Here is a 27,411-nt window from a genome sequence, read left to right as displayed (position 1 = left end):
GCAGGATTAACAGCCAGCAAGAACACAGTGACCATAACAAGGCTGGCCCAGGCATCTGCCATGTCTCAAAGCCCAGCTCAGCTCAACCACTGTGGAGCTAGGCTGCAGGGCAAGGGCCAGGAGGCTCAACAGGGCGATTCTGCTCCCCAGATACTCACAGGCCAGAGATCAGATCCGTTTCAGCTCTCATGTATGGCCCCAGGTCCTGGGGGTGGGAGATACCACTAGCTCCATCTGCCAGGATCTGCCGGATCAGGTCCTCATCTGGGGAATGGCAGAGGGCAGACAGCATTGGCAGGAGCACAGCACCAAGCACCAGCACCACACTGGAGGACACTTCTGTGCCCCTCAGACTAAGCCACATTTGTGGAACTGAGGAGGAGGAGGGCCAGTGTGAGGTCCTTGTTGGGGACAGTCTCCCCCTCCTCCCTGTTCCCTAGCTCTCATCTATCTCCACCTTGGCTGCAGAGCCCATGAAGCTGCTGGTGTAGGAGGCCAAATTCTTCTCTGCTTCCAGTCATTTACAGAGGTTCAGAGCCATGTTGTGGCTTTGCAACCAGTGAAGAAACTCTGGTTATCTCAGATCCCATGGGAACACAGGACCTTGCTCCTGGTCTGCCAGCAGCATGGTGATCACTCCAGATCAACCCACATCAGGATTTCTGCCTTCCCAGACTGAAATCCCCACTAAGAAAATGCAACCACAGAATCAGAGCATGGTGGGAGTTGGAAGGGACCTTCAGAAGTCATCAAGTCCAACTTCCCTGCCAAAGCAGAGTCACCTAGGGCAGGTCACACAGGAACGTGTCCAAATGGGTGTTAAATGTCTCTAGAGAAGGAGACTCTGCCCTTCAGCTCTGCCCTTCACACTGAGCCAGCAGTGATGGGACTGGCTCTACTGTTCTCCAGCACTGAGCATCAACTGCCAGGGACCAGACTGCTCCTGCTGCCCTTCACTGGACACTCAAACCCTGGCCCAGAGCAAGGCTGCCTACACACCCACCCGAGGCCGAGAAATAGCGAGGCTGGCCCTGGTGCACACCAAGGGGCAAGCTGTCCTCCTCGGCAGCCAGCGGGGCCTCCAGGCCCAGGTGACGGCTGGCCCGGCCTCTCTTCAGCTTCTGGATGGTGTTGCCCATGATGGAGGGGTCACTGAGGAGGTCTGGCCAGCTGAGCAGGGCCTCGCTGGAGGGCCAGCGCACAAGGCTGTGGAGAAACAGAGCAATGAGTGCACCCAGGTGTGGGGAGGGGATGGGAAGCTCGAAAGAACCTGTGTGCAGGAGCTCCCTGAAGAGGAACAGCTGTGGGAGCACCGCCCCAGTCCACCGAAGCACAGAATGGCACTAAACTCCTGCTTGCTCCAGCCCCACAAAGCTACTTACCTCTTGGAGTCCTCCAGGAACAGATCTGTTTTGGTTTGCTCAGAGAAGGCCTGTGGAGGAAGAGGAGACATTTCAGGCACATGGTGCCTGGTGCCTGGCTAAACCAGCAGCTTGTCACCATCAGGAGTCGCTGGAGCCTGAGCTGCTCTTAGCCCTGGGGCCACACCTCCAGGAGATAATGTCCAGGCATGCTGGCAAATGCACAGAATCACAGAATTCCAGACTGGTTTGGGTGGAAAGGGACCTCCAAAGCTCATCCAGTCCAAGCCTGCTGCAGTCAGCAGGGACATCTGCAGGTTGCTCAGGGCCCCAGACAACCTGACCTGGGATGGTTCCAGGGGTGGAGACATCTCCCACCTCTCTGCGTAACCTGGGAAAGTTTCTCACCACCCTCAGTGTAACAAATCTCTTCCTTCTCTCGGGTCTGAATCTCCCTCTTTCAGTTCAAGCCATCACCCCTTGTCCTGTGACAACAGGTCCTGCTCAAAGGTCTGTCCCCAGCTTTCTGATCAGCTCCTTTAAGTGCTGAAAGTCAACCAGAAGGTATCCCTGAAGCCTTCTCTTCTCCAAGCTGAAAACCCCAACTCTCTCAGCCTGGCCTCACAGCAGAAAGCTTCCAGCCCTCCCATCATTGCTGTGGCCTCCCCTGGCCCTAACAGGTCCAAGTCTCTGCTGTGCTGAGGACTCCACAGCTGGCCCCAGCACTGCAGGTGTGGTCCTGCAGAGCAGAGAGGCAGCATCGCCTCTCTCAACCCAAGACAGAGCAAGAGGTGGAGACAGCCTGTGCTCAGTACCTGGGGCTGGCATGAGAGATGAAGGGCTGTGGCTGTCCCTCATCACCAGAGACACCAGCTGAGGATGGTCACTGTGTCCACACAGGGCAGCAGAGACCCATGCAAGCCCATCTAGCTTTGGGGTGGGAAGCAGGTTACCTCTGCCCGGAGCCCAGGGAAGGTGGGGAAGGAGCTGTCAAGGATTGAAGAGTCCAGGTAGTTGTCAATCTCCAAGGACTGCTGGTCTGAGTGGGTCAGGGGAGGGCTGATGGAGACCTGCAGGAGACCAGAAGGTTAGAGCAGAAGAGGAAGGGGTGGAGATGGGCTCAGAGTCCTGCTGCTCAGCAGAACCCATCAGCTCCCTGCTCCACGCTTGTGCAGATAGAGTTCTGGCATCCTCCACAGCCTGCCAGGCACCTTGAGCATTGCCATCCACAGGTACCACAGCCCAGTGCCACCCAGACAACCCCAGCTACAAGCTTCAAGGAAGCCACATAGCTCCCAACCTTCAGGCAAAGCAAGAGACTGCTCTCAGGAGCAAGAACTAATCCAATACATTTGCTTCTCATCAGTCCCTGAGCTTCAGGATTTAATGAGGCTGCTAATTGGGTCTAACCAGTCGTTAAATCCCCAGCTAATCCCCTTCACAGCTCCTAACCAGCTCCTGCTCAGGCAGCTGAGTCTGTACCCAGAGCAGGCATTTCACTAGCAGTGATCCATGGAGCATCTCTCACAGAATCTCAGAATGGCAGGGGGTGGAAGGGACCTCTGGAGGTCACTGAGTTCAACCTCCACACCAAGGCAAAGTCACCTAGAGAAGGCCACACAGAAACACATCCAGGTGGGTTTTGAATGTATCCAGACATGGAAACTCCACCACTTCTCTGACACATTTAAAACCTGCCCACTTGGGCTTTGTGTGGGCAGGGACCTCCAAGATCAGGGGCTGCTCCCACCTCAGGAGGGAGGCTGAGACTTGCTGGGGGCAAGGGTGCAGGGCATGGTGCAGGGCAGTGGCAGAACTATGAAACTCCAGGGACCAGCAGGAGGAATGATGTACCATGAAGAGCAGAACCTAGCCTCGGGTGAGCAAACCTGGTGACATCACAGCCACCTGAGCAGCCTGCAACTACTTCTCCTCATTACCTTGCCACGAGCCATCCGGAAGAGAAATAAAATGACCAGGTAGAGAGGGTAGACCACCACACTGGACACCAGACCAACAGCCACTGTGTCCACATTAACTGGGATCAGGTTGGAAACGGCCCCGTTGCTGGAGGGAAGCAAAAGAGACCAGAGACCAGCGTTAGCAGGACTACCCGGGGTTGCCAGCTGGGCAAGGAGACAAAACTGCACAGCTGGCCTCCCAGATGTGCAAGAGAAGGAAAGAGGCATGGGCTGTGTCAAACAGGGATGGAGGAAAAGTTGATTTGCCCTTGGTCATCCACGTCCTGGTCCCACCTTCTTTGGAATGACTCAAGGCCACCTATTCCCAGCAGCCCTAAGGCTGCGATGGGAAGTGCAGGAAAGCCCCCGAGGAAGGGCTGAGCGGAGCAGCAAGGGGCAGGGCGTTACCTGAGGTGAACGTTGCCCACCACGCCGTACCAGACGGCGTTGGCACAGAGGAAGAGGAAGATGAGGAGGGAGCAGCAGGTGGCCCTCTGAAGGCGGGTGAAGCGGCTGCGGGGCGGGCGGTCCCACAGCGACAGCCAGAGGTGCTTCTCGAAGAAGCCTCGCTGCAGCTCCGCTCGGAACAGCCGCCAGAAGCTCCTCAGCTCTGTCTCACCTGAGCGCAAAGAGACAGAGAGCACTGCGGAGGGCACCTGGCTGGGCATGCCCTGGCCCCTCCTCACACCTCAGTGTTACAGAACCCCAGACTGGTTAGGGGTGGAGAGGACTTTTAAAGTCCATCCCTTTCAACCCCTCTACAGTCAGCAGGGGCATTCCCAACCAGAGCAGGTTGCTCAGAGCCACAAACGACCTGACCTGGAATGGTTCCAGGGATGGGGAGTCTCCCATCTCTCTGGGCAACCTTTGGCCAGTCTCTCACCACCCTCAGTGTCAGACATTTCTCCCTTCACTCCAGTCTAAATCTCCCTCTTTCAATTTCAAACCAGCACCCTTTGTCCTGTCACAACAAGCCTTGCTCCAAAGTCTATACCCAGCTTTCTTTTCAGCTCTTTTAAGTCCTGAAAGGCCACCAGAAGGTTACCCCACATTCAGGGAAGTGCCCCCACTGCCTCTCCATGGTTTCTCATGCACAGCTGGGTCCTTGCCATGCAGCACAAAGGACCCAGCAGAGCACTGGTCCCCCCTGCACAGCTGGGTCCCTGCCGTGCCCTGTCTAGCACAAAGGACCCAGCAGAGCACTGGTCCCCCCTGCACAGCTGGGTCCCTGCCATGCCCTGTCTAGCACAAAGGACCCAGCAGAGCACTGGTCCCCCCTGCACAGCTGGGTCCCTGCCATGCCCTGTCTAGCACAAAGGACCCAGCAGAGCACTGGTCCCTCCTGCACAGCTGGGTCCCTGCCATGCCCTGTCTAGCACAAAGGACCCAGCAGAGGGCTGGGCTCCATGAGGCATCAGTGCAGTGAGGAAGAGGCAGCCTGAAGGCTCTGTGCTCTCTGTGCTGTGGCCTGTCCCTCCCTGCAGTGAGAAGGGCCATGCTGCTCCAGCACCCCATCCAAGAGGCTGGGTGAGCACTCACTGGCAGCATAGACCTCCTTCTCCACCATGCCGTCGTTGTCCTCGCTCTCCACCGACAGCCAGTCGTTCACCAGGAAGAAGTAGCTCTTGCTGCTCTGCAGGTCCCGCACTATGACGTGCTGCAGGTACCAAGAGGGGCTGAGGCCTGCAAGTGGAGAGATGAAGAACTGTATTTCATGGAGACATGAAATGTCTGTGTGGACCTGCAAAGCTGAGAGAACCATGCAAGAGCCCCTTGGTGGGACAGCAGAAGTCATCCTGTGATGTTCTCTTCTCCTGGGAGACTGCACGGTCTCCAGGAGAAAGGCTGGGCACAGCCAGGTCACCTTCTCAGCCATCTGGACATGCAGACTGTCCCAGCATGCTGCATCATGTGTGACTGGGATTGCAGGTGAGCAGACCTCCTCAGGATGGAGGCTTCATCTTCACAGATACATACAACAGTTTGGGTTGGAAGAGACCATAATGATCACCCAGTTCCAATCCCCCCTGCCATGGGCAGGAACACTTCCCACTAGAGCAGGTTGCTCAAGGCCTTATCCAACCTGGCCTTGAGCACCTCTAGAAAGGGATAATCCACAACCTCTTTGGGCCACCTGTTCCAGTGCTCTCCCCCCAGCAACCCTCCAAGCTAGTGGATGACCAAAGTGTCCCAACAGGATTCACAAGACCACAGAATTTCTTAGATTGGAAAAGACCTTCAAGCTCCTTGAGTCCAATCATTAGTCTCACACTGACAAGTCCTTGACTAAACCACAGCCCTCAGCACAACATCCAATCACTATGAATCACTATGGTTGGAAAGGACCACCAGGGTCATCCAGTCCAACCTTCATCCAGCATCCTTCATCACTAGGCCATAGCCTCAAGCACCACATCCACTCTCCTCTTAAACACCTCCAGGGATGGCGACTCCACCACCTCCCTGAGCAGCCTGTTCCAGTGCCTGACCACCCGCTCAGGAAAGAACTTACTCCCAACATCCAACCTAAACCTCCCCTGACACAACTTGAGGCCATTTCCTCTTGTCCTATCAGTAGTAATTCAGCTCCAGCCTCACTACAACCTTTTAGGTAGTTGTAGAGGGCAAAAAGGTCTCCTCTCAGCTTCCTCTTCTCCAGACTAAACACTCCCAGCTCCCTCAGCAGCTTCTCACAAGTCATGTTTGCCAGACCTCTCCCCAGCCTTGTTGCCCTTCTCTGCACCCACTCCAGCACCTCAATGTCCCTCCTATACTGCAGTGACCAAAACTGGACACAGTACTTGAGGAGTGGTCTCAGGAGTGCTGAGCACAGGGGCATGATCTGATCACCTCCCTACTCCTGGCTGGCAGTTGATCCGGACTGCAGGCCCAGGTCTCGTCTCTCCTGGCCCAGGCCCTGGGTAGAGCAGAGCCCAGTCCTGGCCCAGGCAGGTGGTGTGTCCCCAGCCCCTCGGGGGTCACCTTTGTTGTCGTGCCAGATGCGGATCCGCCAGATGCTGCCCAGGCTGCGCTCGGTGGCGATCTGGAAGACGTCCAGGCTGTTGCGGTGGAAGGCGTTCTCCCCGTCCAGGTGTCTGTGACCACTTCTGTTGTCCACACCGTACAGGGCGATCCCCACGTGGGCTGTGGTACCTGGCAGAGTTCACAGAGCTCAGTTAGAGAAGTCCAGCTCCAAGGTGGAGCAGTTCTCCAGCCCTGCTCTCCTGCTGGTAACCTGGCACCAGACCCAACAAGCCTTCGGAATGGCCACCTGAGGGGAAGAGAAATGCTCCACAGCCATGCCACGCCCCAGGATGCTGTTACACAGCCTGCAAGGGCAGCTGCTCAGCTTGGCCTGGTGCATGGACCTTGGCATGCTCATGGTTTTCCTCTCTGGAGGGGACTGAAGCTGACATTCCTTGCCTCGATAACACCCTGATGGGAGGAGATGTTTATGCTGGAGGGGTTTTCCACCAAGCACTTGTTTTCTTTGACTGGTCTCTGGTACCAGCTGCCAGGTGCTTCTTGCTCCACCTGCTCAACCTGGATGGTCTTCAGGAGAAAGCTGCTCCCAGTGAAACTAGTAAGTACACTAAAAGCTGTAGGAGCAGGTTTCTGGCAGTGACATGGTGGCAACTCTACCTCCAACCTTGTTTAGAGAGCTTCCCCATCCTACCTGCCAGGATTCCTAAGGGCAGAGTGATGTTTCTGGCAGCTCTAGCTACAAACCCAGACCCAGATCAGAAAGCCAAGCTGTCTGCCTTCACGCTGCTGGGAAAGATTCAGACGGTGGGACAAAGTGATGGAAGCTGGAGGACGGCAAAATGGTTCATCTAAGGGGCCCACAGGACCTGAACACTGCTCTGGGAGGTCAGACATGAGGAACAATTGCTGCCTCTTGGCTGTGCCTCAGACCAGCCCAGGTATGCAGGGCAGGAGTGTGTCTGTCCTGGGTGGTTCCTTCCAGCAGCAGTTGCTTGTCCCCTCTCAAGAGCAAGCCTGACCTGCCCCATTGTCACACTGTGATAATGTGATGGTGTGGGAAGCCCTGAACTGATCAAACATCAGCCCAGGGCCGGGACCTGCAGGGGAACAGAGTGGTCAGGCATGGGAACAGGCTGCCTAGGGAGGTGGTGGAGTCACCATCCCTAGAGGGGTTCAAAAACCACATAGACATTGCCCATGGGCACACGTGGCCATGGTGGTCCTGGGTTGCTGGTTGAACTTGATGATCTTAGAGGGCTTCTCCAACCCAAACCATGCCATGATCAGGAGCCTGTGCACAGAGCCACTCCTGCTGGAGATTCAAACCAGCACAACGCTGACCTCGGAGGGCTCCTCCAACCCCAGTGATTGCACGATGTGAGACCTCAGGCAAGCCACACGGATGCCATCAAGCAGAGGAGCAGAGTCTGGCCTCACCTGAGCCTCTGCCCCAGCCAGTTTTCACCAGGATCTCATACTTGTACAGCCCGTTCTTGCCGCAGAAGGGGATCACCCCCACGCGGCTCACGTCGATCATGTCCAGCTTGTGCACGATCAGCGCAGCCACCGAGTAGGTGACAAAACAGACAGCACAGGTCAGCAGAACAATGTAGTTGAGACCTGGCCCTTGAGCCTAGAAAGAACCAAAACATATTGAAAGCAACTACTTCTTTTCCAGGAGGAACCTCCATTCCCCAGGAGCTGTGCTGCCTCCTTCCTGGCTTTGTCACTGTGCACGGACATGGTTACTACAGGTAAATGGGTTCCTCACTCCAAGAAGGTCCAGAAAAGGACAACAAAGCTGGTGAAGGGTCTAGAGAACAAGGCTGGTGAGGTGCAGCTGAGGGAACTGGGTTTGTTCAACCTGGGGAAAAGGAGGCTGAGGGGAGACCTTCTGGGTCTGACTGGTGCCACATGGGGGTTGGTATCCTGTGGAACAAGTGATGGGAAAAGAGATGGCCTCAAGTTGCCCCAGGAAAGGTTTAGGTTGGACATGAGGAACAATTTGCTCCCCAAAAGGGTTGTCAAGACCTGTCCCTGGCTGCCCAGGGCAGTGGTGGAGTCTCCATCCCTGGGGAGTTTCAAAGCCATGGAGTTGTGCTGAGGGCCATGGATTAGTGGTAACCTGACAGTGCTGGGTTAAGGTTGGACTCAATCTTGAAGGTCCTTCCTTCAACATGGAGCTATTGGGAGCCTGGTGACAGCAATCTGCTCATGGCCATGCTACAGTGCTTTGTCCTACTCACTGGAAAGATGAACTGGACGGAGTTTGGGGGGACAAACAGACTGGCCCCAAAGGCAGTGAGGTGCTGGGTCAAGCACACAGCCTGGTCTGGCCTGGTCTCTTCCAAAGGGATGATGCCTTCTGTCTTCCAGCGTTTCTCCTGCTCACTGAAGTACTGGCAGAGGGAGGTGTACAGCCCCAGGGTCACCTCCACTGGGGACCAGCTGAAATGGTTGGTGATGTTGAAGTAGTATTTCTGCATTGGGTCATCGGTTCTGGAGAAGGGAAGGACAGGAAGGACATCATTAGAAGGCCTGGTGAAGGAGCACAAAGCCCACTTTGATGGGTGAGCATCCCTGGAAAGCACCCTGCTGCCGGGCCAGGCGAGCGCCTGTGTGACAAGAGGGAAGGCCCAGTCAGTGAAGTGTGACTTCACAGAATCCCAGACTGGCTTGTGTGGGAAGAGACCCTTAGAGCTCATCTAATCCAACCCCACTGCAGTCAGCAGGGGCATCCCCAGCTACAGCAGGTTGCTCAGAGCCCCAGTCCACCTGACCTGGAATGGTTCCAGAGATGAGACATCACCCATCTCTCTGGGCAACCTGGGCCAGGGTCTCACCAGCCTCAGGGTCAAAAATTTCTTACTTCTCTCTAGTGTGAATCTCTCTCTTTTAGTTCAAACCATTACCTCTTGTTCTGTCACAACAGGCCCTGCTCAAAAGTCTGTCCCCATCCCCAGAGAGACACTGGGTGAGGGTCATCATATGTGTAGGGAACAGGATTTACAGTTCTAGGAAGTGGAACTCTCCCTCTTCCAGGTGACAAAGTCAAACCACAGAGCACTGAGCTGCTTCTGCACCAGTGGCAGAAGACGTCTGTGAAGGTAGGAGTGCCAGGGTAGAAAAGGTACCAGTGCTGGGGTGTAGGGAGCTTGTAACATCCTGCCCAGGAAAGCTGTCTCTTCCAAGGATAGAGAATCACTGTCGACAGCTGCAACAGCACAAATCCTGTCAAGAAGCTTGGTAGAAACCATAGGAAGGTTCTCAGCATCCTTCACTCACACTGTGGGACAGCCTGGGAATGAAAAGCAATTTCTTCCCAAAAGGGTTATCAAGGCCTGGCCCAGGCTGCCCAGGGTAGTGGTGGAGTCTCTATCCCTGGAGGGGTTTCAAAGCTGTGCAGAAGTGGTGCTGAGGGCCATGGTTTGGTGGTGACCTGGCAGTGCTGGAGTAAGGGTTGGACTGGATGATCTCAAAGGTCTCTTCCAACCAAATTCCACAATTCTATGACAGGCTCCTCTCACCTGGGTGAGGTGAAGAAGGTGTAGAGCTTGTGGTCACTTCCAGCCAGGGCATCCAGGCCAATTCTTTTGGAGGCACTGCAGTTGTGCTCGTTAGGCTCTGGCTCATGATGGAGATAAGCCATGATGAACGGCTCAGGCTCGCTGGCCAGGTAGTGATCTGTGTGGGGAGGGGGAGAGAAACCAAAAGCCCTTCAGAAACACCAGGGAGAGCTTGACCAGAAGCCTGTTGCCAGCAGAAGATACTCATGGAGAAGCATCAGCAACACAGAAAGTAGGGAGGAATGCATTTCCAGACTGTCCTCTCTCAGCCTGCAGTTCAGAAGATCTCTATGGAGGAGACTCTGGCTACCACTATACCTGACCAAGAGAGGGACTGGACCAGTTCCCTCCAGGGCTAACAGCAGGGTTCAACAGAAAGGCTGGGAAGAGCAAAAGCTGCTGAGAGACAGAATTCCCCAAGCAAGGATGGCACTGGGGACTAGATAATGTCTGTGACAGCCAGAACCTCAACCATGCAGTGTGGAAGTTGCTGGCTACACCTAATATCCCCTCCTGCACCAGATATGGACACAGCTCTCCCCTGCCAGCCCTTCTCTCCCATGGGCAGAAAAGCAAAGAGCATAAAGACCTGGACCTACCATTCAGGACTCTGTAAGTGAGCTGGAAGTGCAGGCCTGCTTCTCTGTTGTTGCTCTCCATCGTCACAATCAGGTTCACAGAAGTTCTTGGCTCGATGACTTCAGTGCCAGCAGAGAGATTGTCTGCATCTGTGTTGTTTGACACCATCACAGTGATGGCTTTTTCGGAGTCCAGGCTGCCAATGGGGATCTGCACCCCATTGTGTGTCTGAAACTCCATGGAGGCCACCTTGGTGGACACGGTGTAGTTGCTGATGTAACCAAAAGGGAAAGGATTGGAGTCCACTTGGAACATGACTTGAATGACGTCGGTCAGGTTGGAAAGGGTGGTGTTGAAGGCCTGGGGGATGGAGAACTGGCAGTTTGGTGTGTTTTCATAGCAAAGCAAGTTAAAGGGGTCAGACCTCTTGCCTGTGGCCTTAATTTCACCTCCCACCAGCTCGAGGGGCTCTTCATTCAACACTCGAGACTTCATGAGGATGCGCATCAAGCTGGAGGACAGGTTGTAGGCTTTGGGAGCCAGCAGCAGATTGTGGGAATCAGAGAGCAGCTCCTGGGGCTTGGATTCTTGTGAAACTGTGTTGACAAGATGAATTAGGTCACCTGCCAGGAGAGAAAGAAAGGTGCAAAGAGAAGAAGTGGTCAATAGCCTCCACAGCTGCTCCAGTCTGGATCACAGAACGGTAGGGATGGCAGTGCCAGAGTAGAAGAGGTACAAGTTCCCAGGGGGGAACTTGCAGCATCCTGCCCTGGAGAGCTGTCTCCTCCAGGGACAGAGAATCACTGTAGACAGCTACAACAGCACAAATGCTGTCAAGCAGCTTGGTAGGAACCCTGAGCATCCTTCACACACCATGGGGCAGACTGGGAGTGAAAAACAATTTCTTCCCCAGAAGGGCTGTCAAGACCTGGCCCAGGCTGCCCAGGGCAGTGGTGGAGGCTCCATCCTTGGAGAGGTTTCAAAGCTGTGTAGATGTGGTGCTGAGGTCCATGGCTGAGTGGTGACCTGGCAGTGCTGGGTTAAGAGTTGGACTGGATGATCTCAAAGATCTCTTCCAACCAACCCTCAGAGTGAATCTGAGCTGCCTCCTCAGGTCAAAAGCAGAGAGGGCAGCTCCTGGAAGCCAGAGCCCTTACTTGCTGTTTACTAAAAAAGACAATTCCCTGGAGTATCAGCAAGTCTTTTTAATGACTGTCACACCTCAGTGCCTGCAGAGACACCTGTTAAAGTCAGGACAGGCCTGGGGAAAGCCTGTGTCCTCCCTGGTGCCTGGCCATTGCTCCGTGAGGAGAACCGACCTGTGATGTTGAGGATGTTGTCGGCGATGCTGGTCGGTGTCACGGTGCCCTGGGTTGTTTCCCCTTGCAGAATGGTCATCATGGTCTCCAGCTTGTTCAAGGTCCTAGTCAGGCATGACTTGCAAACCAGCTCCTTGCTCACCACCTGCAGAGGGGAACACCGTTTGGTTAGGATGAACACTCCTAGGGACAGATGAAGGCAGTCTTAGGCAAGCTCAGGTAGCTCAGTCCTGCAGAGACTTTGTTCAAACACCATTTGCCCTCTCATAGCCACCTCTGCTCTCTCCAAGCCCCAGGGAGGTGACTGCAGAACCCACAGTTGCTCTGCTCACTCCAAGAGATGCCAAGAAGTTGGTAATGTCTCCAGGACCTTTTCCATCCCCCTGCCCTCGTGTCACAACTTGTCAGGGTCTGGGCAGGTGTGCCAAGAGTCTGCTGGAGGAGGCACTGGGCTTGGAAAGAGCAATAAAGAGCAGCACATTCAAGTTCCCCAGAGTTCACTTGCAGGGACCAAGCATGTCTTGAGCTCCTCCATCTCATGAGCAGCACTTTGTGGGCCACCCACTATTTCTACACAAATCAACCAGAGGGAGCTGGGAAGAATTCCTGCATCCACTCCATCTCCAGTGGAAGGAAGGGCTAGCCCTTACTGAATTCATTTGTGTGTCCAAACACTCCTGAAAGTTGTGGGAGGGATCCTGCCACTCCAGCGTGATAGATGTCCCTCCCTCTGCTCCCAGATGTGTTCAAGAAACAGAATGTTCTTGCCATGGCCTGGAGCTCCCTGAGCTGGATGGGAGGAGGCTGAGGCAACACATGGAAGCTGTTACCACAACCCTGTGCCTAGCTCTTATTCCTCTTTTATTTTCCTTCTAATTGTAGAATTCCAGAACGGCTCAGGTTGGAAGGAAACTCAGAGGTCATCTACTCCAGGGCCCAGGGACATCTCTCAGCTCGACTAAGCTGTTCAAGGCCTCATCCAGCCTGGCCTTGAACATCCCCAGGGAGAAGGCATCCACAACCTCTCTGTGAAGCCTGTTCCAGAGTTCCACCACCCTTGAACTGAAGAATTTCTTTCTCAGATCCAGTCTAACCCTGCTGTCCCTCAGCTTCAAACCATTCTCCTTTGTGCAGACACCCTTAGGGAAAGTCCCTCTGCAGCATTCCTGTAGGACCCCTTCAGGTGTTGGAGGGCAGCTCTGCTCTAAGAGCCCTGGAGATCAGGACCTTTTTCTCTACTTGATGAGTGCTTAGGCACTGGAACAGGCTGCACCATCCATGGAGGTGTTCAAGAAAGGTGTGGCCACAGTACTTGGGGACATGGCTTAATGGCCATGGTGGTGCTGGGTTGATGGTTGGACTGGATGAACTTACAGGCCTTTTCCAACCAATTCTATGCTTCTATGATCAGTGGTAAGAGCTGACAACACATAGGATACCATCACAGACACCTTAATGATGTCAGCAAGAGATACTTAGGTGGTCTGTGTGTGGGGAGAGAGAGAGAGAGACACAGAATCAGAACAAGCACTGAAGAACATCTGAGCCGCAGCTGGAAGAGCAGGAGGTGGTGCTGAGGACCTCACCGTGCACTGTGCCAAGGCAGCTGAGATCTGCTGGATATCATCAACTGTGTTCACGTTCAGGGAGTTGAGGGTTTCAGTGATGTTGTTCCGAGTCCAGGTCCGCAGCTCAAACTCATTGCCTGCCTCGGGTTCCAGAAGCATGGATCGCTCATACTGCGTGAAGGAAAGGCAGGCAGGGTGAGGATGGATGGGCAGCAGGCTGCTCCTGAAGATGCTGAGCTGTGCTGAACTCATTTTCTCCCTGCTCTCTGTATCTCCCTGCCTCTGCTGCTCCCCTGATGAGCTGGTTTCCAGTAGAACTTCCTCAATTTCACTTGTGCTCCCCAAGAAATTATCTTAGCAGCCCTGCATTTGACAGCTAGGTGCTAGAGCAGGCTACAGTCCTTCTCCAGCTAAGCACAGGGCCTAGGGCTCAACAGGTTGGCCCCTGCCTGGCCCTCAAGCATGCAGCAGGCTTTCAGCTGGCAAGAAAGCCTGAGAAGACACCCAAATTCCTGCCCTACCTATAGAGATGCACAGGGAGGGACTAGGCCCTGCTTTTAGGTAGCAGTTGAGAATTGGGAGTGACCTCTGGAGGTCATCCAGTCCAACTCCACTGCTAAAGCAGAGGTACCCACTGCAGATTGCCCAGGATCACAGGGGCCAGTTGTTTTGGAAGCTCTCCAGACAGGGAGACTCCACAACCTCTCTGCTTGTGCCTGCTTCAGGGCTCCAGCATGCTCACATCAAACAAATTACTCTTTCTGTTCAGATGGAACCTCCTGAGTTCTGGTTTGTGCCCTGTGCCCATTGTCCTGTTACTGGGCACCACTGAAGAGCCTGGCCCCACATAATGCTCCAGCACTGTGGACTAAGAGCCTGTGCACAGGCAGATCCTTCTAGATGCACCAGCTCTGCAGTCAGATCAAGAAGGTCTCCTCAGCATCCAGAAGACAAGAATCAGATTGGTTTGGCCAGGAGGGGACCTTTAAAGTTCATCTAGTCCATTCTCTCTGCAGTGAGCAGCAGCATCCCCAGCTAGAGCAGCTCAGAGCATCACCTAAGCACCTGCAGGGAGTTTCCAGCCCTGATAAGCAGGAGTGTGGTGGGTGGCTCAGGGGAAGCATGAAGGAGGTGGAAGAATCTGGGCCAAGTTTTCTGTTTCTAAATGCAGAATTAGACTTGAGGTTGGCAACAAAGAGGAAAAACTATCTCAATATGAGGACAAAAAAAGCAGCTGCACGGGAGACACCCAGGTCACCACCCTCTCTGGGACCTCTGTTTTACTTTGCAACCCTTCTGCTTTTCCTGGTCTTTGTCTGTCTGGAGCTTGTTATTCTTTCTGATGCCTGAGACTTGCTCCAGCCCAGCTCCCAGCATGCACATCCATGGATTTACATCAAACCCTGCAGCATTAGTCATTTCCCTGCATCGCTGGAGGAGAACCTGGCCAAAGAACATTCCTGGTGACTGCAAGACCTTCTGGAGGCCACTCTTGGGCTGAGAGAGCTGCTTTACCTCATTCAAGATGGTGATGAGGGCCAGAGAGTATTCAATGACCTGTTGAGGGTCCCCTTGTTTCACTAAGCCCTGGAGCACGGTGTCAGTTTGGTTGTAGAGCCAGTGGGAGAGGCTGGGGAAGCCCTCAGGCAAGCCAATCTCCATGGAGCTGCCAAAGGAAGAGGCACTGGGGTTAAGTTTTTGCTATCAAATGGAGCAGGGGGAAGAAGACAGAACCTGCCCTTCAGCTGGGAAGGAAGATGAGGTGGGAAGGAGGTTAAACAGAGACAACATTGCTGATGCTTGTGCTGGTGCCCAGTTTGCACCAGCTCTATGGAGGAACATCATGGCCATGAAGCCTGGCTCCTTGCTAACCCACCTCTATGAAGCTGCACGTGGAGGACACACACTGAGCCCAGTGAAGAAGGTCCAAGCCTCCAGCTTGGCTACATAAGCAGTAGGACACCAGGCCACCCACAGTGCCACAGCTGGGGCCACCAACTCCCACAGAATGCCAGAACCCCAGCATGGTGGGGGCTGGAAGGGACTTCTGGACATCAGCCAGTCCAACCCCCCTGCTAAAGCAGGGCACCCACAGCAGCTTGCCCAGGATCACAACACCCAGCTGGGTTTGGAAGCTCTCCAGACAAGGAGACTCCACAACCTCTCTGGGCAGCCTGCTCCAGGGCTCCAGCACCCTCACACAAAAAAAGTTTCTCCTCCAGATGGAACCTGCTGGGTTCTAGTCAGTGCCCACTGCCCCTTGTCCTGTCCCTGGGCACCACTGACAAGAGCCTGGCCCCATCCTCTTTGCCCCCACCCTTTAGCTATTGATCAGCATCTATAATCCACTCTCTTTTAAGGCCTCCTGATGCAGTGAAGTTGGTGGAGCACAGACCACAAAGATCTTCTGACTAAGTGACAACTTGCCCTCAAAGCAAGGTGCTACCAGGGAATGAAGGTGGTCTGGAAAGCTGTATCTTATGGGGATGTCTCCCTGTTGAGCAACGACCCACAAAGATGTTATTCTCTGCTCCTTCTGCTGAGCCTCCCCTTCCCCAGGAGCTCAGACTGGTCAAGCCCAGCCTAAGCCTTACCAGTTAATGGCCACCACAGTAGCTCCCAGCTGGTCCTGGACCAGGACTGAGACGGAGACGAGGAAGCCGCTCTCGTGGAAGCCGGGGGGCAGGAAGGCTCCGTGCTCGGCTCGGCTGCCCTTGTAGACACAGAACTCGTGGTAGTGCCCGGCCCTGCGGCGCGACACCAGCAGGATGTAGACCAGGGGCCCCTCCGCGTCCTCCGTGTCTCGCCAGCCTGCAACGCAAACCCAGACCGGGGTCTGACGGAGGCAAGGGCACGGCTGGGGCTGCTGCCACCACAGAATGGTTTGGGTTGGAAAAGACCTCAAAGATCATCCAGTCCAACCACAGACCCAGCACCACCGTAGCCATTAAACCGTGCCCCAAAGTGCCATGGCCACAGGTTTCTTAAACACCTCCAGGGATGGGGACTCCATCACCTCCCTGGGCAGCCTCATCCCATGCCTGACCACTCTAGCACAGAAACTGTTTCTAATCTCCAGCCTAAATCTTCCCTGGCACAACTTGAGGCCATTTTCTCTTGTCCCATCACTTGTTCCTTGGGAGAAAAGATCAACCCCAACCTCACTCCAATCTCCTTGCAGTGAGCCGCAGAGAGCAATGAGGTCTCCCCTCAGCCGCCTCTTCTTCAGGCTGCACAACCCCAGTTCCCTCAGCTGCTCCTCACCAGTCCTGTTCTCCAGACCCTCCAACAGCTTTGTTGCCCTTTTGTTTTGGGACTCAATGATCTTAAAGGCATTTTCCAACCAGAACACACTGCTGCTGAGCAATCTTTGTCCCTGTGGAGCAGAGAGGGCTGGGAGGTGCCCAGCGCAGCTGTCTCTACACTCTCACCTGCACACTCAAAGTGCACTTTAGCCATCAGTGCCTTGAGAGGCCCTTTGGGAGACAGCTGGCAGGACCCTCCAACTGGTGGCTGGTTGGGGAGAAGGTCGATGGAGGCAAAGCCTTCCTCCCCTGTGGTGAGGTCTGTGATGTGCAGGGTGAAGGTGTATCCCTCCCCATCCTTCAGAGCCCCTTGCCTCAGGACCAGGTTCATTCCTGTGTTGCCAGTGGAGGTCGTTTTCTTGTCCAGGATGAGGGACTTGTTTTTAAAGCTGTGTGCTGCCCATCTCTGCCGAGAAGAAGAGGGGGAAAGACAGGAGAGGTTTTGTTTAAATCCAGAGTTATGTCCTTAAAATGTTTTCAGATTGAGGCTCTGATAACGAGGCAGCAGATTTCCAGTGGGAGAGCCTGCCAAAGCTGCAGTTGATAATTCAGCTTTTAGCCTTGTGTGCTACAGCAACAAGAACTGGAACCTCTCCAAAATGTCTGGTGGGAATTTTTCCACTCTGAGATCTACTTTAGGCTCTGGGATTACATCACCCTCCAGCAGAAGATTTCATAATACAGGACACAAAACACAGGAAATAATTTAAGTACTGGTGGAGTCTCCAAGGGATACCATGGTTTATGTGCTCCAAGCTGAACGTGGCCTGGATGGGTCCTGCTCAGAGCACAAATGGACAGATGGGATAAGAGGAGGGAGAAGCAGTGAGAAGCCAACCAGAAAATGCCCTCCAAGTACATGCTGGGAGCAACACAGACTTGCTGTCACCACAGGACTTCTTCTGAGACAAGCTTTGCTCAACAGGTTGCAGAGATGCTGTGGAGTAGAATCTGTCATCAGAGAGGGATTTGGGAGATCAGAAGAGACTGAACCACCTCTGCTTCAGCCACCAGTATAAGGCAGCGATCAGATGGGAGAAGAAAATGCTCTACAGATCTCTCCTAGGAAAAAATGTGGCTTTGGTGTGAGATAAGCTGGTCACTTGGCTAGAAAATGACCCAGCAAGGACTTGGCTTTGGGTAGGTGGAGACACTGATAGAGGACTGACAGGCCACCTGTCCACATCCTGCTGCCTGCAGTCCCAACCCAGGGCAAGGGAAGCTCTGGACATCTCACAGGGGCTTCAGTGGCTACAGCACATGAGGAACCTGCTTCACAGGCTCTCCCAGCTTCCTCCATGCTGCTGAGACACAGCACATGGGAGCCCCATGTCACAGCAGGCAAGGGCCTCTTCTAAACTTCTGAGTCTACAAGCCTGTCCTGCAGCCAGTTCCACAGGCTGGGATGAAGAGACCAGCATCAGCCAAGCATCTTCATGCCCTGAGCCAGAGCCAGCCTGCCACTGCATTCATGGTCACAGAATGTTTCCCCTTCTTGCATCTACAGCACTTTAGGTCCAGGACTTTTATTTCCTACACAGCTCTTCCTACCCTGTCCTCTCTAACGCTCCTCCCTGAAGCACACCAAAGATGAAGCAAAGGCCAATGTTGTTGATGACCTTACCCCAAGCTTGGAATCATTGTGACAGTTCTGGCAGGTGCCCTCCAAGTAGACATAGGAGCTCTTGCTGACTTCATAGACAGACTGGGCCTTGCAGGAAACACACTCCAGGGACACGATGGGGACTCCCCCCCTCTTGATGAACACCTGGGGAAGCCAAAGGCTCTGTCAGAAGACCTCAGACACAAATACAACCATCCAACAGGGAAGAAGACATCTCAAGAAAAGACCTGGTTCTGCAAAGAGGAATCACTTCCTGTGCAAAGAAAACAGGAGAAAGGGATTCCCAAAGGGTTTCAGGCTGAAGCTGCCTTACTTGTCTTGCTCTGCCCAGTTCTTCTGCTACTCATTTGCAAGAGCCACCCAATACCAAGCTGGGACAATCCAGGTAGCTCTGGATTTCCTTAATGTATACTTTTTAACAATAGAAATCACTTTCAGAAGGTCCTTTCAGTACCCTGTGCTGAATTCCCAGCAGGTCCAGCTTGTGCTGTGTGGTGGGGGTGAAGCTAACTGGAGCACTTTGTGTTTCCACCATCCCAGGACAGCTGTCAGCCCTAGAGAAATGGGATCCATGTCTGAGTCTGGAAAAGAGGAGCAGCCTAAACTGGGAGGAAGAAAGCCTCCACTGCAGCACAGCCCAAACATCTGGTGAGCACCTGCCCCGGGAAGCAACTGCAGCCCTCTGTTTGCCACGGGCCAAGCTCTTGGTCCTGCCTCTGCAGACGTGGAGTGACTGACCTGGTGGGGTCAGAGCAGGTCTGCCATGGACACAGCAGCGTGGGGCTCTGGGTCCCTGTCCTCCACTTGGAAGGCTGCTAGAAGGGAAGTGTTTACAGTCCAGAGCAGGATCATGGAGCCTGGGTTTCCTGAGGATGTGCTGCCCTGCTCAAAGCCAGCATGGTCCTGCTGCCTCCACTATCCCTGCTCTGATCTACTGACCTTCCACTAGAACCACACTTCAGGCCCTGAGCTGCCCATGCAGAAGCACCATTTGTGACACTGCCCATGGCTCTGAGAGACAGAAGATGACAAAGACAGCTTGCTCTGCAGCCTGGAGGAACCTCCTGCAGAGTGGTGTGTTCAGAGAACCAGGGAATCACAGAGCCACAGAACTACGGAACGATTTTGGTTGGAAGAGACCCTTAAAGGTCACTGAATCCAACCAGTGTTGTTCCATGCTTGTAACTCAGATCTAACCTGCAAATCTCAAGATGTCCACCACACCTTTCTGGCAAAGCACTCAAGAGGAGAGCTTTAGAAGCTCTGGTGGCTCACATACCACAGCTGTTGAGCTCTAACTCCTGTACTTGGTCTAAGTTCCTTGAGGCCCACAGGAAACTGGGGTGTCCAGCAGTCAGCAGAGCCTTCTGCTCTGGCACAAGGAATATTCTGAACTAAAAGACAGTCCTGGAGACACTGTTGAATGTGGCAGATGGGTAAAAGAACCATAATCACAGAATTGTTTTGGTTGGAAGAGATCTCTAAGACCATCCAGTCCAACCATCAACCCAACACCACTACGACCACTAAACTATGTCCCAAAGTGCCATGGCTACAAGTTTCTTGGACACTTCCAGAGATGGTGACTCCATCAGCCCCATGGGCAGCCTGTTCCAACCCCTGACCACTCCTGCAGCACAGAAGTTGTTCCTAATCTCCAACTTAACCCTCTCCTGACACAATTTCAGGCCATTTCCTCTCCTGTTATCACCTGACACTAGGGAGAAGAGACCAAACCTGCCTAGCTCCATCTTCCACTCAGGCAGTTGTAGAGAGCCAGAAGGTCTCCCCACAGCTTCCTTTTCTCCAGGCTATACAACCCCAGTTCCCCCAGCTGCTCCTCACCAGCCCTGTTCTCCAGACCCTTCACCAGCTTCATTGTCCCTCTCTGGATCTGCCCCAGCCCCTCAATGTCCTCCTTGGAGCGAGGGGCCCAAAACTGACCACAGTACCCAAGGTGTGGCCTCACCAAGCAGGAGCACAGGGAAGCTTCCCTCATTCCTCCAGTCTGTGCAGATTTCCTGCGACACTGGGATCATTATGTTGTGCTCAGGCATGGAAACCAGATAGTACAGAATGTCCTTGAAAGACTATCAATTTAGGGTTGGGTTTTTTTTTTCCCTTTCATCCTCCAGCTTTGGTTTCAAACACAGGCAGTAAGAGTTTCCACTTGCAGGCTAACTGCATCTCTGATGCCAAAGGCACCACGTTGAAGGTCTCTGACATAAACCAGAAGTGCTGTCGGCCTGCAGATGAGCTCAGCCTTAGGCTTAATGTGACATAAACAACAGGCACTTAGGAAAACCTCCCCAGAAAGCATCCAGCAGGGGAGAGGAGAGGGGCTGTGGAGAGTTCTTGGGAAGCTCCCTCTGGAGAAAAAAAAGTCAGGGAAGAGCTTGGTGCTGTGACATGTGAAGGGCTCAGGGCTGCACACAGTGATGGAGCTACCAACTGTGGGCTCCTTTGCCATCCTCCTACAGCACATCTGTGCTCACTGACACACAAGTCACAGAACTGGTGGCCAGTACTGCCCAGGGCTGGGTCACCAATGCAGCCTCTGCAAACACAGGGCTTAACACGAGGTCTAAAGGAAGGAAGAAGCTAAAAGGACTTGGCAGGACAAGCAAAAAGTGTTGCCCAAGGCAGTGTAAAATGAAATCACGGAAATCCCAGAATCCCAGCATGTTGGGATTGGAAGGGACCTCTGGAGATCATCCAGTCCAACCCCCCCTGCTAAAGCAGGGCACCCACAGCAGCTTGCCCAGGATCACAATGCCCAGCTGGGTTTGGAGACTCCACAACCTCTCTGGGCAGCCTGCTCCAGGGCTCCAGCACCCTCACAACAAACAAGTTTCTCTTCCTGTTCAGATGGAACCTTCTGGTGGAACTTAGTTCCAGTTTGTGCCCACTGCCCCTTGTCCTGCCACTAGGCACCATTGACAAGAGTCTTGCCCTTCACCCTTTATCTCTATCTGAGCATTAAGAAGATCCCCTCTCAGGCTGCTCTTCTCCAGCCACACTCCATGCTCTCCAGGACACCCTTGGCCATGAGGGCACATTGCTGTGGGCTCACAGAGAACTCATCATCACCAGCACTCCCAGGTCCTTCTTGCCAGCAGGTCACCCTCACCTGTACTGGTGCAGGAGGTTGTTCCTCCCTAGATGCAGGACCCTACACTTGCCTTTGTTAAAATTCATGAGGTTCCCTCTACCCAAAAGTCCAGCTTGGCCATGTCTGCCCCTTCCAATGACCAGGACAGGAGCAATCATGGAATCCTAGCAATGCCCTAAAACCTGCTTTCTCTGTGCTGGCTGCTGCAGTGAGGTAGTGATGCTTCCATACCCCCAGCTGAACTGGGGTGAGGCCAAAGGACACAGCCTGGGGAGTTCACCATGGCTGGACACGGTCCTGAGCCAGCAATGCCCTGGTCTGGAAACTTCCTTAGGGAAAGAGCTGTGAAGCTGCACATGTCCAGCAGCAGGCACAGAAGGACAGAAGGCAACAGCTGCCTGCGGTACTTACAGTTTGGTTGGTGGCCTCGGGGCTCATCCCCTCCTTCCTGATAGTGAGGTCGAAGGTGTATTCCACATCTGCTTCTAAGACAGCTTTGGAAATTGTGACAATTCCTTCCTTGGCACTGAAATTCAGAGAGCACCCTGCAGCCGAGCTCTGCTTGCAAGGAGAAAAGAACTTTCAAACCCTCCTTGGTAAGGGTCCACATCAGGTTAGTGCACAACACCCAGCTCCACACACAGCCACTGCCACAGACCTTACTGTGCAAAGCCACCACTGGGGCGGGACAGAGGAGGTGGTGTGTGGACAGCAACAAGCTGCCCTACTCTTCAGGTTAGTGAGCAGCACTTGGAATACCCTCAGGTGAGCATCAAATGCTTGGTTTGCAGTGATTAATCATAGAACCACAGAAGAGTTTGGGTTGGAAGGGACCTCTGGAGGTCATCTAGTCCAACACCACCTCCCCTTTCATTCTTCTTCATTAAACATCAGCAAACAAGACAAAAAGATCACACTAGGCTCAAACTCTTCCTTATCTTTCTCTTTTAAGGTAAAAATAGAAATGAATGAGTTCTAACAAGCAAGAGAGTCCCACATTCCATCAGAAAACCCTCCTGAGGTGGATGGATCGGAAGGCCAGGTCCTCCTCACACTTCTACCACTCTAGAGAGCATTTCAGTGCATGAGGACAGTGACCACTGTGACCATAGTGACCATGACTTGTGGTCACTTGACTCCTTCATTCTCTATCTTTGGCCTCTGCTGGAATTAGCAACATTCACCTGTTAATGGGAGAGGAACCAGAACCTTCAGCTGCAATCAGCAGATCTAATTCCTTCAGGTCATGGAAAGAGTTACATGGAAGCCATGAACCTGAGGCTAAGTACAAGGGAAACACCAACTACAACTTGACCTCTACTGCACAACTTCACAACCACTTCACAGAACCATAGAATGGTTTGGGTTGGAAGGGACCTCCAAAGGTTATCTAGTCCAACCCCCTCTGTAGTAAGAAAGGACATCTTCAACAAGATCAGGTTGCCTAGAGCCTTGTGAAGCCTCACTTTGACCATCTCCAGGGATGGGGCCTCAACTCCTGATCTAGGGTAGGGTGTCCCTGCCCATGGCAGGGACATTTGAACTAGATGATCCTTGTGGTCCCTTCCATCCCTGATTCTACGATTCTACCTCCCTGGGCAGGCTGTTGAAGCATCCCAGCACCCTCATGGTGCAGAACTAAGGAAGGAAGTGGGAAACCTTTGCAGCCTTCCTTCTGGAGCAGCTTTCTTACAGATGTTCCTGAAAGCTTCTCTCAACACCACTTCAACCCAGCCACGTTTAGTGGGAAGCTGATGCACGGCTCCCAAAGGATCCCCCTCTCTGGCTGTCCATAATTGCTCTTACCTTGGAGGAGTAGGTACAAGACCAGTCGTACAGCAGCGGAGTCTGCTCACCATCATCCAAGTTGGGGTCATAGGACTTCTCCCCATCCAAGACCAAGTCCTGTGTGTTGGACCACACGCGGTACGAGCCCCCATCAATGATTGGCACCAGCTTGCTTGGTATCACAGTGACGTTGGCAAAGATGCTTTTGGACAGGGGGGTATCTCCAAAGGAGACAATGAAGTTGAAGCAATAGTTTCCAACTTCCAGGGCAAGCTTCGGTATCACCAGCTGGGGCCTGTTCACGTCGACGTTCGGCAGATGGATCCTGCTGGAGTCATCCAAGTTGATGCAGCTGGGTGCTCGGTAGATCTCCCACAGGTGCTCTGTCTGGTATTTGATGCACCCTCGAAGGTCAATCTGTGCCTCCAGGTAGTTCCTCTGGGACCTCTTCATGACTACTTGCGGGGGCAAAGCTAACTCCACCTCTGGCTCCTCACACTCCAGGACTTTGACAGTGACAGTGAGGTGGGCTATGAAGAAGCTGATAAGGTTGGTGGCATTCACTTCCACCAGGTAATCCCCAGGGCTCAGGTAAGAATAGTTGGCCACTGCAACCCTGGTCATTTGAGCAGAAGAGCCATCCCCAAAGGTCCACACGAACTCAACACTCCTGCTGCTGGGCACCACTGCTGCTTCAAACAGCGCCGTCCTGTTGACAAAGGCATTGGAGGCACTGAGGGAGACTTGCACTATCGGGTCTTGGACCTGGATAGTCCTGCTGATATTGATGCCTCCCAAGTCATTGAAGGCATGGAGATGAATCTCAAGCTGCCCTGCAGCTTCTGGTGTGTAGGAAACACTTTCTCCTGCCATAGTGACCACGGATGAACCCTGATCTTTCCACAGGGTGAAGCGCCAGGAGAATGATACCCGGGAGCCACTGCCCACCTGGGCACTGAAACTCTTCTTGGTGCCTGTGGGGATGCCTGCCTCACAGCAGTTCAGCAGCCTGACATCATGGATGGGCTCCAGGACAGAGATGAGCACCTGGGCGTGTGCAATGCTGATCTGGTTCTGCACCGTGACGGTCACCAGGTAATCACCACTCTTGGGGAACTCGTGCGTGTACCTGGAGCTGTTGAGCATCACAGAGTAGTCCCCACTTATGCTCACCCAGTAACTCACAGAGGTCCCTGACAACATCTTGATCACAAAGGTGACCTGTTCTCCCGGCTCCACCACCTTCCTGCTGGCAAGAACTTCCAGGCCTTGAATCCTGTCCAGAACTGAGATGTTCCTGCTGGCCAAAGCCCAGCTGACATCATTTGATGCGTTCAGATAGACCGTGTAAAACCCTGCTCTGGGGAAGGTGACAGCCACGGCCTGGCCAGTCAAAGTGCCATTTGGGACCTTCCAGAGCCACGTCACTTCAGTCCCCTTCTGCAGCTCCCCCTCAAAGACCACGGTGGAGCCTGAGGACACGTATCTGCAGTCCAGTTCCGCAGTGCTGATGCTCAGCCCTTCGATCACCTCCTCCACACAGATTTCAATCGTTGCATTGGTTGAGTCCAGCTTGTTTTCTGCTGCAACGACGACCTCCACCACCCCAGGGCTTTGGAAGGAGTGTACAACGAAGGGCTCAGAGGTAACTTGAGAGAAGCCATCCTCCAGGTACCAAACATAGGTGATGCCAGTGCCACTGGTGATGCTGGTACTTATGTTAACAGAGGCGTTGATGGCCACTGGGTTGGGGAGGGCATGAGGCTTTAAAAGACCAAGGCTTTCGATGAACTCCAGTGTCCTGTTGGTGGTTGCACACCCCAGCATATTGGTGGCTTTCAGATAGACAGTGTAGTTTCCAGCTTCTAGGATGCTCAAGGAGAACGTTTTCCCTGTGAAGGTCTGCAGAGCGTTGCCATCCCGCTGGGCTACCCAGCTGTAGGAGATGTTGGTTCCCTCCCTCACCACCGCCAGCAAGTGGAGCGTTTTGTTAGTTGGGAAATAGAGGTCCTCCACCAGGTCACTGCTAACCACCTGCAGGCCTTCAATCTGCTCCAAGACATAGACATAGATGCTGTCCTGCAAGGAGCTGATCTTGTTCTCTGCTGTCACAATGACATTGAAGGTGCCCACGGACCGGAAAGTGTAGGAAATGGTGGAAGAGCCTTGGATGGGAGTGCAGCGGTCACAGAGGATCCATGAGTAGCGGGTGGCAGTGCCAGCTACCAGGGTAGCTACGAAGCTCACTGAGCCATTTAAGGGCACCACCGTCCTGCTGGCATTGATGGTGAGCCCCTGGAGCCGCCGCTTCACCGTGACATCGATGGTGGTCTCGTTAAAGCTCACGTCATTGCGACCCACCACACTAATGACGTAATGACCTGTCGCATTGTAGGCATGGGTAGCAACCTGGCCAGGTTGGGTAGTGCCATCTCCAAAGTCCCAGCAGTAAGTCACCTTGGTTCCATTCATGGTGGCAGAGAACAGGTAGACCTGGTTCAGCTCCAGGACGCTCGTCCCATTGTACTCAATCTTTGCCACCCCAACCGGCTCCTGCACTTCCACGAAGGCTGTGTCGTTGTTGAAGGAGACGTTGTTGGAGACGGTCACCGTCACCAGGAACACTCCTGTGCTCTTGTAGGTGTAGGTGACCTCAGTGCCACTGGATCTGGTGGAATCGTTGTTGCCAAAGTCCCAGCGGTAGCGGTAGTGGTAGGGAGGCAGGCTGCTGACCTGGAAGCTGCTCTCCTCTCCCAGCCTCACGAACTGTTTGGGTGGCAGGAGCGTGACGTTGGTGACCTCGGGCTCCACGCAGACGCTGGTGAAGTAGTGAGCTTTGTTAAAGCTGCTGCAGAGGGTGAGGGAGAGCAGGAAGGTACCGCTGCGGGTGAAGTTGTGCCTCACCACCGGGTCCCCCCTGATTGTCACGTTGGAGGAGCCATCTCCAAAAGTCCAATCGAAGGTGTAGTCCCCAGGATCCCCTGTCACGTAGGCGGTGAGCTGGACGTCAGGGTGCTCCAGGATGCAGGAAGTAGGCTCGATTTTCAGCACCTCCAGGACAAAGATCCGCACAGGCACCGCCTGGGAGACAGAGTTGACAGGGTTGACGGCGGTCACGTTCACCGTGCAGTTGATGTCCTTGATGTAGACATGTTCTACCATGGGCACCAGGCTCCTCAGCACCGTCCCGTCCCCCATGTCAAAGATCCAAGTGATGCTGTCCCCTGTCTCCACAGAGGCGTTGAGGGTCACAGACGCTCCCAGCTCTGCTGCCTCGACTGCAGAAACGCGGAGCCCAGTTATCTCCTCGAACACTTGGTAGGTCTCAACTGTCTCCACGCTGCTTACGGTGTTGTTTGCAGTCAGGGTGACATTGTACACCCCTCGATGGGGGTAGCTGTGTGTCACTGTGGGCTGGGTCCCTGTGGAGAGTGGGGACCCGTCTCCAAAGTCCCAGGTGTACATCACACCATAAGGAGATGGCAAGGGGGTGGCTCTGAAGGTGATCGGACGACTCACAACCAAAACGTCCTCCTCTGCTTCCATCTTCACACCAACCAGGTAACTGTGGATATGGACTGGGGTGAAGTGGGTGAGGTTCTCAAACTGGTTTGACACAACAACCATCAGGACATATTCACCTGCATTGGAATAGAGCAGAAAAAAAGCAGTCATGAGAAGATGCTAGTGGCAAGAGGTTCTTCAGCGTTGAAGCAGCATGGGGAGCGTAACACGAGACACTCTGCTTCTGCACTGGCCACATCCTGAGCTCCCCTCCTCCAACCAGAACCAGCAGGAATTCTGACCAGGCAGGATCACCCACAGCAGGCTGCCCAGGATCACAATGCCTAGCTGGGGTTGGAAGCTCTCCACACAAGGAGACCCCACAACCTCTCTGGGCAGCCTGCTCCAGGGCTCCAGCACCCTCACACCAAACAAGTTTCTTCTCCTGTTCAGATGGAACCTGCTGGGTTCCAGTTTGTGCCTGTTGCTCCTTGTCCTGTCATTGGGCACCACTGACAAGTATCACAGAATCACAGAATCAAACAGGTTGGAAGAGACCTCCAAGCTCATCCAGTCCAACCTAGCACCCAGCCCTAGCCAATCAACTAGACCATGGCACTAAGTGCCTCATGCAGTCTTTTTATGAACACCTCCAGGGATGGTGAATCCACCACTTCCCTCGTCCCACCCCCTTGCCTCCCATCCTTTAGCTCTTGCTGAGCACTGAGAAGCCCTTCTG

The 27,411-nt window shown here is 53.8% G+C and overlaps 1 protein-coding gene across 1 annotated transcript in view; it reads right to left on the bottom strand.

Moving 5' to 3' along the window:
• The window catches only part of PKD1 (polycystin 1, transient receptor potential channel interacting), a 102,611-nt gene that overhangs the window by 11,427 nt on the left and 63,773 nt on the right, over window positions 1-27,411 (bottom strand). The window contains exons 15-34 of the mRNA XM_064153480.1: window positions 23,187-26,809; window positions 21,792-21,938; window positions 18,269-18,412; window positions 16,771-17,050; window positions 15,934-16,150; window positions 14,855-15,005; window positions 13,358-13,510; window positions 11,772-11,916; window positions 10,473-11,075; window positions 9,835-9,991; window positions 8,554-8,806; window positions 7,745-7,940; window positions 6,305-6,475; window positions 4,862-5,005; window positions 3,731-3,941; window positions 3,302-3,428; window positions 2,315-2,431; window positions 1,383-1,432; window positions 1,004-1,206; window positions 159-264 (exon numbers count right to left, since the gene is read on the bottom strand). Coding sequence (XP_064009550.1) covers window positions 159-264; window positions 1,004-1,206; window positions 1,383-1,432; window positions 2,315-2,431; window positions 3,302-3,428; window positions 3,731-3,941; window positions 4,862-5,005; window positions 6,305-6,475; window positions 7,745-7,940; window positions 8,554-8,806; window positions 9,835-9,991; window positions 10,473-11,075; window positions 11,772-11,916; window positions 13,358-13,510; window positions 14,855-15,005; window positions 15,934-16,150; window positions 16,771-17,050; window positions 18,269-18,412; window positions 21,792-21,938; window positions 23,187-26,809 — 7,198 coding nt within the window. The remainder of the gene's footprint in view (window positions 1-158; window positions 265-1,003; window positions 1,207-1,382; window positions 1,433-2,314; window positions 2,432-3,301; window positions 3,429-3,730; window positions 3,942-4,861; window positions 5,006-6,304; window positions 6,476-7,744; window positions 7,941-8,553; window positions 8,807-9,834; window positions 9,992-10,472; window positions 11,076-11,771; window positions 11,917-13,357; window positions 13,511-14,854; window positions 15,006-15,933; window positions 16,151-16,770; window positions 17,051-18,268; window positions 18,413-21,791; window positions 21,939-23,186; window positions 26,810-27,411) is intronic.

The sequence above is a fragment of the Pogoniulus pusillus genome, chromosome 13, assembly GCF_015220805.1.
Source record: "Pogoniulus pusillus isolate bPogPus1 chromosome 13, bPogPus1.pri, whole genome shotgun sequence".
In the NCBI taxonomy this organism is placed as follows: Eukaryota; Metazoa; Chordata; class Aves; order Piciformes; family Lybiidae; genus Pogoniulus; species Pogoniulus pusillus.
The sequence above is the reverse complement of the archived record's forward strand: the minus strand, read 5'-3'. Positions and strand labels throughout refer to the sequence as shown.